Here is a 12,753-nt window from a genome sequence, read left to right on the forward strand (position 1 = left end):
CCGCTTCCGTGAGCAGCTGGCTGCTGCAAATTTTGAATTAAAACTAGCACGATAGACAATGGCGACGGGTGAATCGTGGAAGCTTGCAAATAAATAGGTTAGGTTCGAGGAAGTCCGCGTCGAATAATTGCACGCTCGAGAAATGACATCACTGTTGAATTCGAGGAAACGGTGGTTTCCTTAACACTAGATTTACGAAGGGGTCATTTTGATCTCTCTGAGAAAACATTTGGTTAATTTCCTTCATGAAAATTATTGCCGTTATGAGAATATTTTAATTAATTTTTACTTACATTTATAAGATATATAAACGCAAATCTAATCTCTAATCTAATTAAAATATTCTCATAGAATACGGCAATAATTTTCTTGAAGAGAATTAACCAAAAGTTTTCTCTTACCAAGAGGGGTCAAAATGACCTCTTGGTAAACCTAGTGTTAATTCCGGAAGTGAATCGCGTCGTTAAAGAACAATGGATAAAATAGAACGACGTACGAAATGTCTGTAATATCATTGCAATTTCCAAATGTTCCCTCGATTTCCAACCTCTACGTAATCCCAGAAAAGCCCTAAAGGCTAAAGCGCGGCATTTACGAGCGCCACGACGCGTAGCCGGCAATCAACAGCAGCCTCTATTGATTTTTCATTTCCCAGGCAATTCAATTATCCGTCAGCGGTACAATTGGATTAATTCAACCCCTTAATTCCCTCGCTTCCGACAATTAAGTTAGATGGCTCGGTTCCGCGCGCTATTTGCCCTGTATTAAGTATCCGGCATTAAAACGGACAAAGGCGAGCCTCCGCGATGCTCTTTGCGCGGCGTCGCCTCGTGCTCGGACCGACCAGACGATGACGAGCGATGGAAACGCGAGATAAACGCGAAATTTCGTCCCGTTCGAATGAAGCTGTTTAAGCTGTTGGACAAACGTCGCCCAAGCGAGTAAATACCCTCGAATTACACGGGCCATTACTCGACGAGTTTATTCGCCGCGGATACTCGTACGACGCGAAGAACAACGGGGCGGAAGGCCATTACGCGCTTCCTCTAATTAGGGGAGAAACCCTTGCTGTCGATCGAGTTACAGACCGTTTCGAGGACTCGCTTCTGAATATTCCCACCGATGGATGAATCCTGTTTCGACGGACATCTACACCCTCTCTGGTTTCTCGGCCGTGTGAATCGCGATTCACCAGGACGCGACACACGATCTGCGCTCGTTTTTGTGGAATTTCGTTACGGATGGAAGCCATGGACGAGTGTAGAGACGAGCTCTTTGATTCTCGCTACGCGATACTGACGTAATATATTTAATCGCTGTTGAAATACAACGATGGCGGATAGAATCACTACTCGAGGACCTTCCACGCATTTTATAATAGTTTTTCCTTTAAATGGCCTAACGAGAAAGCCTCACAAATTGAGTAAATACCCAAACAAAAGAGAACCCCGAAAACGAACCAAGATCCAAGATCCAAACTCTACCTTTTGTTCATAAAAAATGTCAAACTCAAACTCTAATTTAGAAAAATTCATTATGCTGCGTTATAAAATTCTTATTAAGAAAGTTTTTAATGAAGAGCTAGCCCACTTCTTGGAATTTGCCAGAATCGGACATTAAAATTTTCCTCATTAGAAATGTATGAAACCATACAAAGAGTACTTAATTTAACATTTCCAAATGTTAAGGTAATTTTAATGGGCAGAGTAAACTGTCAAATTTATCCATATTATCCATAGAAAGTGATATAATCGATTGTGTTGATTTTAACGAACTAATTACTAATTTTGCAACAAAAAGATCCAAAAAGTAAATATTTAAATAAACATTGCAATCATGTATGCTCTTTATGTATCGATAGTGTAATTGTTTACCAAATATCTTTCACTTTCATATAACAGGTTTTCATGGATGAAGGAAAATTTATTTCTCTGTTTACGCGATAATATATATGTAGATGTTTCTACAACCATTCTATTTTTTCCAGCGTGAGTTATTTACTTAGGGTTAAGGACCCCAACTAATGATAACGCGCCACTGTATGGGACTGTAGTCAGTTAAGAAACAATAAGCAAACACAGCGCATCAAATGAAACATACTTTTCATTATGGATACGCTAATGTTTCTTAATTTGAATACTTACTTTACTATAAATAATAAAGATTTGTTAAGACGTCTGAAGAAATTTCTAGTGGCTGTCAGTTTTTGTATCCGGGTCAGTATTACATGAAACTGTACATAGGTGTGAGAAATTATTCCCGCACTTTATTATATAAGATACTTGACTGTAAGTAAAATGTGGAGCGATGAAATGCAATTAGGATGAAATCTTATATCCTGAAAAATTTCCACAAACCTTTCCGTCCAAAACGAAGCACCAAACGCCTCCTCGCACCCAACATATAGCTAATAACTTCACACGCATATTATCAATGAACTTCACCCTCCGCGCAACCTACCATCAACTAATCGATAAATAATAGAAATCCACTAACCAATTGCCACGTTCAACGACCGAAACGAGTGAACCACCAATCGATGCCTGCTCCGGCGATCTTCGAACAGAAACAGACCACGCGCGTCGATGGAAAGCGAACCATGAAACGCAGACGCTCTTTTATCGCACCGTTTAACAGCGTCCATTATGAACCGAAGGTGAACAGCTGCCGCGGTGGTAGCCGTTTGATTCTCCGTTTAAGCAGATATGATTAAAGATCACCGTGGAGACGATCAATGAGCTACTAACTATAGTCAGTCGATGGTGGTGAACGTTCAATCAAACTCGCCCTCCTACAACGAAGCGCTTCGGCTTGGGTTCCTCGCCTACGTTGCACGCATATAACCCGTTCACAGAAGCTGGAGGCTTCACGCATCGAGTCCTCCGGTTCGACGTCGTTCAGCGCGTTTGGACACCTTCCACAAACGCGGCGACGATGACATAGCGGTATAACATTCGCCATTGACAGACTTATCCGTAGGAGAGACCGCGCGATGGCCCTCCATTGCGAGATACGTCGATGAGCGATTGAATGGCACTCGGCGTGGCGTTGCGCTGGTCGTTTTTCTGTTTCCAAACGGACGGAAGGCCACCCAGCGATGCGTTCGATGGGAAGAATAATGACACGAGTGGGAGACACCGTGGGTACAGCTGGTTTTAACATGGGTTCGTGGATTCTGTGATTTCTTAATCGATGATGGTAGGAGGAAGTTCGACGAGGGTCTTCGAAGAGTAGTTGGGAACCAAGGGTTTTTGGTTATTTTGATATACGAAAACGTTAATCAAAATTTTATGTATCAAACTAATTTGTATGAAAAGATTGTGTTACTATTCTGAAATTAAAAAGTGACATTTCTTCAAAATCGTACTTTGTAATATGTCTCGCAAAATACAGTGGTACCTCGGTATACGTCTGCTTTGGAATACGTGCTGTTTGAACGTAACAAATTTTGCTCAGGATACAATTTCTGTTCATTATACGTTATAAATTCCTTGCGTGAATTTTGCGCCATTTTTAAATAATTATCTCAGTGGGAAAATTAAATTAATTAACAATTGTATTAAGAGTTTTTTTTACATGAAAACGGATGAATTAATTTTATATTATTTCTTACCCTTTCCAAACATCAGAAACGGATTCAGATCGTATACCGAGATACCACTATATTACTTTCAAAACGGAAATTATGCCTGCGGAGCATCGAAACCAGCACAAGAAGAGAAGAGAAGATAAGTCAGCACGATATTCCGCGGGAGACACCCTGTACAACCCGTACGCACTCGACAGCTGAAAACAAATTGGTCCGAAAAGTAACCTCTCCTTTCGAAGCAAAGGTACGAGACGTTCCACGAGCTCGGGGCAGAGGTGTGTGGGCGTTTCGCGCAGGCCAGGCGGGCTCGGCCATTTATGTCCTTAAGCGAGGACGAATTGCTCGGGAACGAGTGGGCCGCTGCGATCGAGAAGCCGTACGGCACAATGGGTCACGCGCTAATGAAACGCGACGTCCGACGCGAACTCACGTCCGATCTCGTCGCGTTAGACGGACGAGACGCGACGCGACTTCTTCCACGATGACGGTGCGACTGACATTCGGACTCCTCGCGACCGGTTTCCGCGTTGCTACGTCCCTCGAGATATTCCGAGACATTCTTCGCCATTGCGTATAACCCTTTTGCCAATTACAGTCGATGCTCTCCTGCTATAACTCGGTTAATTCGTACGGCGTCATACGAAAATTGCGCTATAAGAAGCTCAGATTTAATCTTGTAGAAACTAGGTCAATTCGTGCTGCGTTATATGGAAACCGCGCTATAAGAAACTCAGAAGTAAGTATAGGTATCCATGGAATAACACGGTACTCGAACTGCACGTGATCGCGAATAGCACGGTTAAAAATTATGACAACTCAGCTATCTTACAGATTATTCATAGAAGTAGAATTACATTAAGTCATTGCGCTCTAGGACTTTATGCTAAATTCATTTTAATTGATATTACAGAACCTATAATTGTATCTGTAAGACTGTTATTTGTCGTGCTAATATCGTTATTAAATACAATATTGGGTATGAAATTTGTACGATATAATGAACTTTAAATGCACATTTTCTTCATGTACAACTAACATCGGTAAACATAGGCAGAAAGGAAGTATCATAATACGTGGAAAAAGAGTACTTACTATTCAGGATATTCAAAAGTATCCTCAAAAACGAATTTTACTTAACGAATTAAGCTAATATATATTAAAAACGTATTTATATTGTTTCAATATTGTGTCCACAGTTTGCGCATCGAATGAATTTTATGTTATAACTCTCACACAAAAAGTTTCCCCAAGAAAGGTTTCATACTATTTAAAGAGCATAAAATGAGCTTGTTATACTGAGTTTTTTGTTAAAATCTGGCGATACATTTTTTGAGTATTGCAACTTTTAACAAACTAGAACTATGCTAAAAACAGACATAAAAATTTCGAAAAAATAAAAAGTGATATAGCATTCGAAATCTTGAATTTTTGTGATTTTCTTCCGTAAAATTCAAGTCGATTTTTTTTTAGTCAAAAGTTATAGCCTCCGTTATTTCAAGGCCTACCAAAAAGTTACAACTTAGATTGTGGGCGAAAACACATGGCATTCTTTGCATCGATTTTGAATTTCAAATTGCACGAAACCAATTAGCCGTGTTCTGCGTTACGAAATAAAATTTTACAAATATAAAAAACAACATACAGTTCAACGCATATATAAAATTAAGAGGACTGTCGCAATTTTACCTTTGTATTACGTGAAAATCATATTATAAGAGTATGACGTTATAGAAGGATTGACTGCATTTGAACTAATCCGCGATGTAGACTACGAGAAGCTGCATTTTTTGAAAATTTGGATGTTTTTGTTATCGCGTACAATGATACTTTGCAAATAAAAAGGTGGACGTTTCATTAGCAGGAAGCTTTGTTGATATAAATGGCTGTGGGTGGAAACATCCGGTACTCTACTGTCGCGTTTCATTATCACATGAACGTTCGTTACTTTCAATTCGAAGTACTGCTATCTCGTCTTTTGATTCGCGAAACAAACGCATGCAATATGGCAGCTACGTCCAACCAGCTATCTAGGTGTTCCTCTTATATAACACTTGCAACTTTTACATAGATACATTTTCTTATGCATTAAAAAACCTTTTTTCCGAAATTGAAAATTGTGAAGTCGAAAAATCGCAACGAGGTTACAAATAAACTTCGATGTGTCTTCTGTAAAATTACCAGTTCATATAAAAGAATCACGGATAAAATTAAAGAGCAAACCTCGCATTTATGGTTTAATTAACGATTAAATATATTTCAGATGGATTTTATTAATACGTTGACGCTCACTCTGAATTCGATGATGAATAACAAAAGCAAATTTTTTTAACTAGTTGATTCTTAGGGGGTTCGATGAACATTTCAAACTTACAAAATAAAATTAGTATTTTTTCTAGCAAATTTTCCTAAAAATTGCCAGATAATTGTCAACAATCCCAAACATTGAACGTCTACAAAGAGAATTTAAACTATTATTATTAATACTGAATTGAAATTTATTTATTGTATTACGTCTCGCTTCACATTCCCAGCATTTCATTAACTCTTGTAACGACTTCGAATTGGACACAGCTGCAACGAACGTCGCAAGTGGTCGCACGAAGAAAAAGCGAATATCCGCTCCGAAACTTGCGCAGACGAAAAGTTGCATAGCGCAACTTGCAGCAGAGTATATTTCACCGGCGCTCGGAGTGCAACAATCGCGCTCGGACCCGAGCAATGCCAGGAATCCCTTTCATCGTCCCTGGCTAGGACGCGGTGGAATTAAAGGCAAAGATCTCGCGCGCGGTTCCCGTTCACCTACGCGACTTGCCCAGAGCCGTGTTACGTAAGCCTGTCGCACGAGAGGAGACAAATACCATAAGTCACCGGTTAGAGCGGCGCAAACACGCCGCTAATGGCGCGCGGAGACGGTGGGCGGCGGCGCGTTTTCGGCGAGCACCGCGAGAACCTGTCGACGCCGGCGGTACCAAAGGGCACCGGAAGACGCGGGATGCGGCGCGTGGGTGGACGCGCGCCGAACGAGATCGGCCGAGTCACGGAACTTCGCGAGGAAGTTTCACCCCTGTCGCTGAGGGATCGACAATTTGCGAGTACGTTGCGTTCTTTGTGTCTGCGGTTCGCTCCGTCGAGTTCACTGTTCGAGAGACTCCATTGGACGCTAATGGCCTGTGTAATAATGCCACCTGCAGTGGAAGTCGATCTTTTGATTACATTTGTTTTGTCATCATTTTGATTATATTGAGATAAGGATGATATAAGCTGATGAAACTGCTGAAGTTGAGCTTTGGACTGTATTCGATTTGGGATAATTTTGATTGGCATAAGTTGATGAGGTGAAAAATATGGCGTCTGGTCTCAGGTATCAAACAATAGGATCGATCGATATTGCAACCACTAACTAATTACAAAAACGCCATAGTCTTTAACACTTTGGAACCTACGAGCGTCATATGACACCTTGCATAATTTTCTTACAGTGCCTTCTAAGCATCATATGACATCCTTTAAATTTAAAATTACCGCAAAAATAAAACATTTATAATTATTTCACTTGAAAACCATTTAAATCCAAACACATTTGAATATATCAAAATGTTACTGTTTATTTTTATGAAACAAATATTTCCCTACAAATACTTGTTGCAGTAAATGCGTCATATATTTTGAACACCTTTTAAAGTGTTAAAAAATTTATTATTTTAAAACTAAGTTAATTACACAATATTTAAAAAATAAAAAATATATTTTATTGAATCGCAAGTATTATTTTTATATTGGACAAATTTCGTTTTCCTCTATTTTGTAATATTATCGAATTGATCATAGAAATCGATAGCTAGACAAAAAACAAACGAGTTACGATTTTTTCAATATATGTAAAAATCTTTCAGGACACCGTACTCAGCTATATTAAAATGAACCTGGCTTAAAGTATTGAAAAACCTTGTACTACACCACAACGAAAGATTCGAACACGAGATTCGAAGCAAAGCACAACACGAACAGCACAACCATTGCAAAAGCTGCAAAATTATAAATATAGAATTGACGAAGATCCACGAGTAGTTAATTCAGTGAAGAAAAATGGATTAAACAGATTAAATTCTGGATAATCGGTATACCAACTTGCAGCTGTATGGTGATTCGATTCAGTTATAGCTTTCATTTTGTCATCATCAACTTCAAAAGATCAACCAGAACGAAAAAGAAAATCTGAAGAACGAAATTTTTTAAACCAATTTTGACACGTACGTTCCGTTAAGCGGAACGCCATAAACTTCGCATATCTCTTTGTGAGTCTCAGTCTCTTTCTTGCCTTTATAAACATAAAAAAGTAAAGTATGTCGGAAATGTTTATTTTTGCACTCCATGTTAAAATTGACTGTAAACTAACAGCTGTACACAAAAGATTCTATAGTAACCTAAAAGTATCAACTATCAACTCTGAAATGAAAGAATTATAACACTGACAAAAGAAGAACAAACCAAATATAAAGCAAAATACTTGTAAAAACGGAAATTACTTTCTGGACTCTAGGTGCAATTATTCGTTGCGCTGCTAGTAAAACAGTGAATGAAATCGCATTCATCTGATTAGTAGAGATGTACATAAATTCTCGAGGACAATTTACATATTCGAGGTAAGAACATGTACATACACCAATCAGAGATGTAAATCGGTGATCGATGAGTCAAATCGAGTCTGGAAGCTGTACAGAATAGTCTAATGAAAGATTCGCGTTCACGTCATGACGCTAACAATGAGCATTCCAAACTGAATGGCAAGCTGAACTGCGAAAGGTTACAAATGCCAATAGTAGAAACACACGTGAAACGTCAGTCACAGACGACAGGATACAAGTTCAACTATCATTACTCTTGTATCATACTTAGAAATAAGTCTGAGGAATGCGCGGGACGCGACATCGGATCAATACCATCGACGAAAACATCCAGCGATGTTCGTATCTCGAGCTAGAAAATTAATCTCGTTCGTCGGACAGCTAAATCGGTACCGCGTGGAAATAGCCTCGCGCAGCTGTCGAGATTCCGTGGACGCGGCTGCAGAAGGTTCTCTAATTAAAACGCGACGCCTGGAGACGCGTTCCGTATCGCTGCTACGTGTTTATCTTCTCGTCGAGCGGTTCTAAAATGGATACGCTGACGAGAATCGGCGACGATAAGCCTCGAGGACGAGGTTTCCACCGAGCGGACAAACGAGGAACGTTACGTTCTCGACGTAAAACTGCCGGCATGAATCGAGCCGATGTGGAAGCTCTTCGATGCCCGGCGCGACGTGAAGTAGCCAACGTTTACGATCGAACACCGCCCACGCGTCGCTTCCGACTGAACTTCAAGTTCATCGAGGGTCTCGATAAATCATACGAAACGGGCCTGTATAAAGTTGTCGCGATAGCAGGACCCGTGGGCGCCGTGGACCTTTTGCGAGACGCGAATCAGATACTTTGTACGCTAGAACAGAGACTTGGTGCCCCGCGCGGCGATAAAGTCGACGGAAATACGCGCGGAGACTTCGATGCGTGGAGGGAGAGGCAACGTGACCGCGAGATGCCCGAGATTTATGTAGTTTACGATTAAACTTTTAATGTTACTCGTTTTGGTAAATTGCACCGAAGTAGTCCCACGAACGTTACAAGAATTGTCCAAAAATAATTAAAAAATTTATCGGTAAGAAATCCGAGCTGTTAGACATGTTTGAAACGAATGCACGTCTGAGCGAACCGATATAAAATAGATTTAACACTATTTTTACCGAAGGTGCGAAAAGACACATATTATAGTGATTACTTAGTCATTTTTCCTCAAAAAAATTTTTGATTTTTTTATACTGCCTGTTGAATTAATTACGTGCTATCTTTTGCCTTTAATCTTTTTAACCTTTTACACTCAAGTGTGCCCTCTGAGGGAACATCAAAATTGATTTAACTTAATCTACGGCAACTTTATCAGCAATACATATTTCCTTGAAGTTTTCTATCGCTAGTAGATAATGCTTTTATAATAATATTTAAATATTTGCATTAAAACAGAGAGGTGTTAAAAGACGCCGATAGAAATAGCGTTGAACATTTACAAAACGACTACAGACTAGCTCAGGTGTGCATCCATTTTGTTTTAATGCTAGTTGACGTTCACTCACCGAATCCCATCCGCACCTCCTCCTCGTCGTCGCTATCGATATGCTTAATTCCCGCGATCTCGAAGCTCCTCGTCGACTGTTCCTTCCTCGTCTTCGTCGAGGACGAACAATCGCAAGAGTCTTCTCCGCCGCCGCAGCCACAATCGTCACCAGCGCACCTGCAGCCGAGCAACGGGTCGTCGGTGTCGATGTTCCTGCACGCTGGGCAAGGGAACGTCAGATCGTCCAACGAGACCCTCTCGATCTTTCTCTCGACGGAGACCAACAGATTGCCAATAAACGCTGGCAGCTGGTCGTCGCTGATCTCGTCGAGATACCGCAGGCTCTGCAGCCTGTCGTCCGCGTCTCCTTGCTCGTCCCGCTCCTTCTTCGTCTCGAACACCGCCTCGTCGAGTCTAAGCGGGGTTTTCAGGTCCTCGGGAACGAGCGTTTTGCTCCTGGTTTCGCACCTGGCGGTCTCCTTCCACTTCTCCATGGCCGTCGACGAGACGACCTTGGCGCACCTCTTCACTTTGGCGCGACTCTCGTCGCCGGAAAGACTAGAAGAGTGGTTCGAGCTGGTCCGCATCGACGTTCCGTTCGTCTCGGCGGCCTCCAGCTCCGCCTTCCACGTGCCCACGCTCGACGTCGACCTGGACTTCATCACCGCGTGGCCAGCGTCCACCGTGGCGTCCGCGTCCAACTCCTGGCACGAACTCTTGCACTCGAGCCGATCGATGGAGCGCGTCTCCTCGCGGCGGTGCTCGAACGGCGCGCAACCTTGTTCGCGGGTCCTCGAGCGGGCCTCCTCGCGGGACCGTCGCCGCGGCCGCATGACCTTCGCACCGCTCGACGATTGCGGCCCGACCAGCCCGCTGTTCAACGCAGTGGAGCTCCCCTGCACCTTTCGAGACACCTCCCGCCAGTCCATGAACTCCTCCTCGCGGTCCCAGCCGAGGAACCCTGGGGCCCTCATCGACGTCGCTCGCCAAACTACTGCGATCTGCCAACAGGACGAGCAAGATACGCGGAACGTCGTCAAAATAAACATTTTTGCATCTTGCGTTCTACAAATATCTATAATACTTTTTATAGAAACTGACTTGATCGAAAATTGCTAGTAGCTCGCGATCAGCGTGCGATTTGAAACTGAATATCGCGCGAGGCGGTGAATTCGCGGATCGAAGTCGCGAAAGAAAAAATGACAATGGTACGTGACTCACCTCGACGGTATTCCGCTCGACGGTTTCACCAGCGGCAGCTTCGCCGCTCCCCGAGGTGCTTGCAACTGCAGCTGGGCTGCGTATGCAGAGGTAACATTCCCCGAGACGTAGTGCGGAGGCTTCGAGCTCTCCTAGCTGCAGGACGAGGCCACGTCTGCCTAACGTCAGCGGCCAGCCTTCCGGTACCACCGATTCGTTACCCTGCGAACGGAAACCAGCCATCTCCTTACACGCTAATCTAATCTGAGTCACGATTCGAATAGAAAAAAGTTAAAAACTTTAACTGTTCTTATATTGAACAATTTAACCAACTGTGGTGCACTTTCCAGAGCGTGCATCTATATGTGTCGCGAAAATCGAGCGATGACGATTGTACTCATCAAACACAGAGCAAGTGTGCTGTTAAAATATTGGATCATACTGACGGTTTTATTTTATAAAATTAACAATATTATTACTAATATTTACTTATCGACTTGATATCAACATATACTACATAATGGAACTATGTCGAATACCGATATCCGGTGGAATCGTATCATAAATTAGTTGCAGGCTTTAACACTGGACTAGCTACCTTTCGACTCTTGCTTTTACATCTAAAAAACGTTATCGCACATAAATAAATTTTTTATGCGAATTAATAATCTGTTTCAGCCGGTGCGTACAAAGACACACGAGTTCGTCTCAAATTATTCATATTTTTCATGCATTTGTTTTATTCCGAGACCTGGTCTTAATGTATTAGAATTTGAGAATATGCTTCAATTTTCGCTAAAATTACAATTTAAATAGCCCACTACTTTTTACTACTTAAATGTTGCTTAAATTCTGCATGACGTTAAACACAGCTGACTGGTTGAAAAATAAGCGCTTCGATCGTGTGTGCAACTTTGTTGCACGTTTCAGCCGTCATCTTTCACGTCGATTCCCTTCCGTGCGCGACAGAATCGATGGTAAGCGCGCAAGTCGATAATTACGACCATCGACATACTAAAATAAATTCGGATGAACCCACGCAACGATTACGATACACCGGTTAAAACACCGATATTTATTTAGCCCATAATCTGTCAAAACATAAAGCACCCACGAACGCGTTCCAATTACCTTACGCACGCCAGGGACCAGCCTCGGAGCGGTTTACGAGGCTCGTAAACACGCGAGGCAGTGATTCCCGGTCCCCTCGTTTCCCACGACAATTCGATCATCTCGTGGCGGGTTCGAGGGTGGTACGAATGAAAAGGGACAATCGTGGCGATTAATTAACAGCAAGCCGGAAGCTCCGTGGCTAATGAAATTCCTCTAAATAAGTTACACGCGGAAGGGAGGATAATTGCGGAGCCGAACCCTCGCGGAGGGAACGTTAATCACCGTTGATTAGAGGGTAATCAATGCTGCGCCCGAAATCGAGAAGACGCGCAGTCGTCCCACGGTTTCTCTCATTTCTGCTGCACTAGAATGCGGTTGAAATTTCGTTAGATGCGAATTGCGTATGCGGATGTACCACTTTTGGTGGAGTTAACGCTGATCGCAAATAATTCACGCGATTGACTTCCTTCGAGTCGTTTTAAGCCATCAATTTATAGCGCGTACGCGTTCTACATTTGATTACAGACTGCAAGATTCGACATTTTGTAATTTCTTAATTACATGGAATATTTTGGAAGGTTGCATTTGTTCACATCGAGCTCCAAGGTGGTTATTTTCATTTCGCGTTATTGATACATAAAAACATTCGCAAGCTGGAAAGGAGGTCAGGCAAAACAAGTACCGCATTATTTCCTTATTAGGACTTC

The 12,753-nt window shown here is 42.2% G+C and overlaps 1 protein-coding gene across 3 annotated transcripts in view; it reads right to left on the bottom strand.

Moving 5' to 3' along the window:
• The window catches only part of LOC143429935 (uncharacterized), a 411,918-nt gene that overhangs the window by 174,921 nt on the left and 224,244 nt on the right, over positions 1–12,753 (bottom strand). For all 3 annotated transcript variants that reach the window (XM_076905794.1, XM_076905793.1, XM_076905795.1), the window contains exons 4-5: positions 10,955–11,155; positions 9,753–10,734 (exon numbers count right to left, since the gene is read on the bottom strand). In XM_076905794.1, the coding sequence (XP_076761909.1) occupies positions 9,753–10,734; positions 10,955–11,155 (1,183 nt within the window). The remainder of the gene's footprint in view (positions 1–9,752; positions 10,735–10,954; positions 11,156–12,753) is intronic.

This window comes from Xylocopa sonorina, chromosome 12 (genome assembly GCF_050948175.1).
Source record: "Xylocopa sonorina isolate GNS202 chromosome 12, iyXylSono1_principal, whole genome shotgun sequence".
Taxonomy (NCBI): Eukaryota; Metazoa; Arthropoda; class Insecta; order Hymenoptera; family Apidae; genus Xylocopa; species Xylocopa sonorina.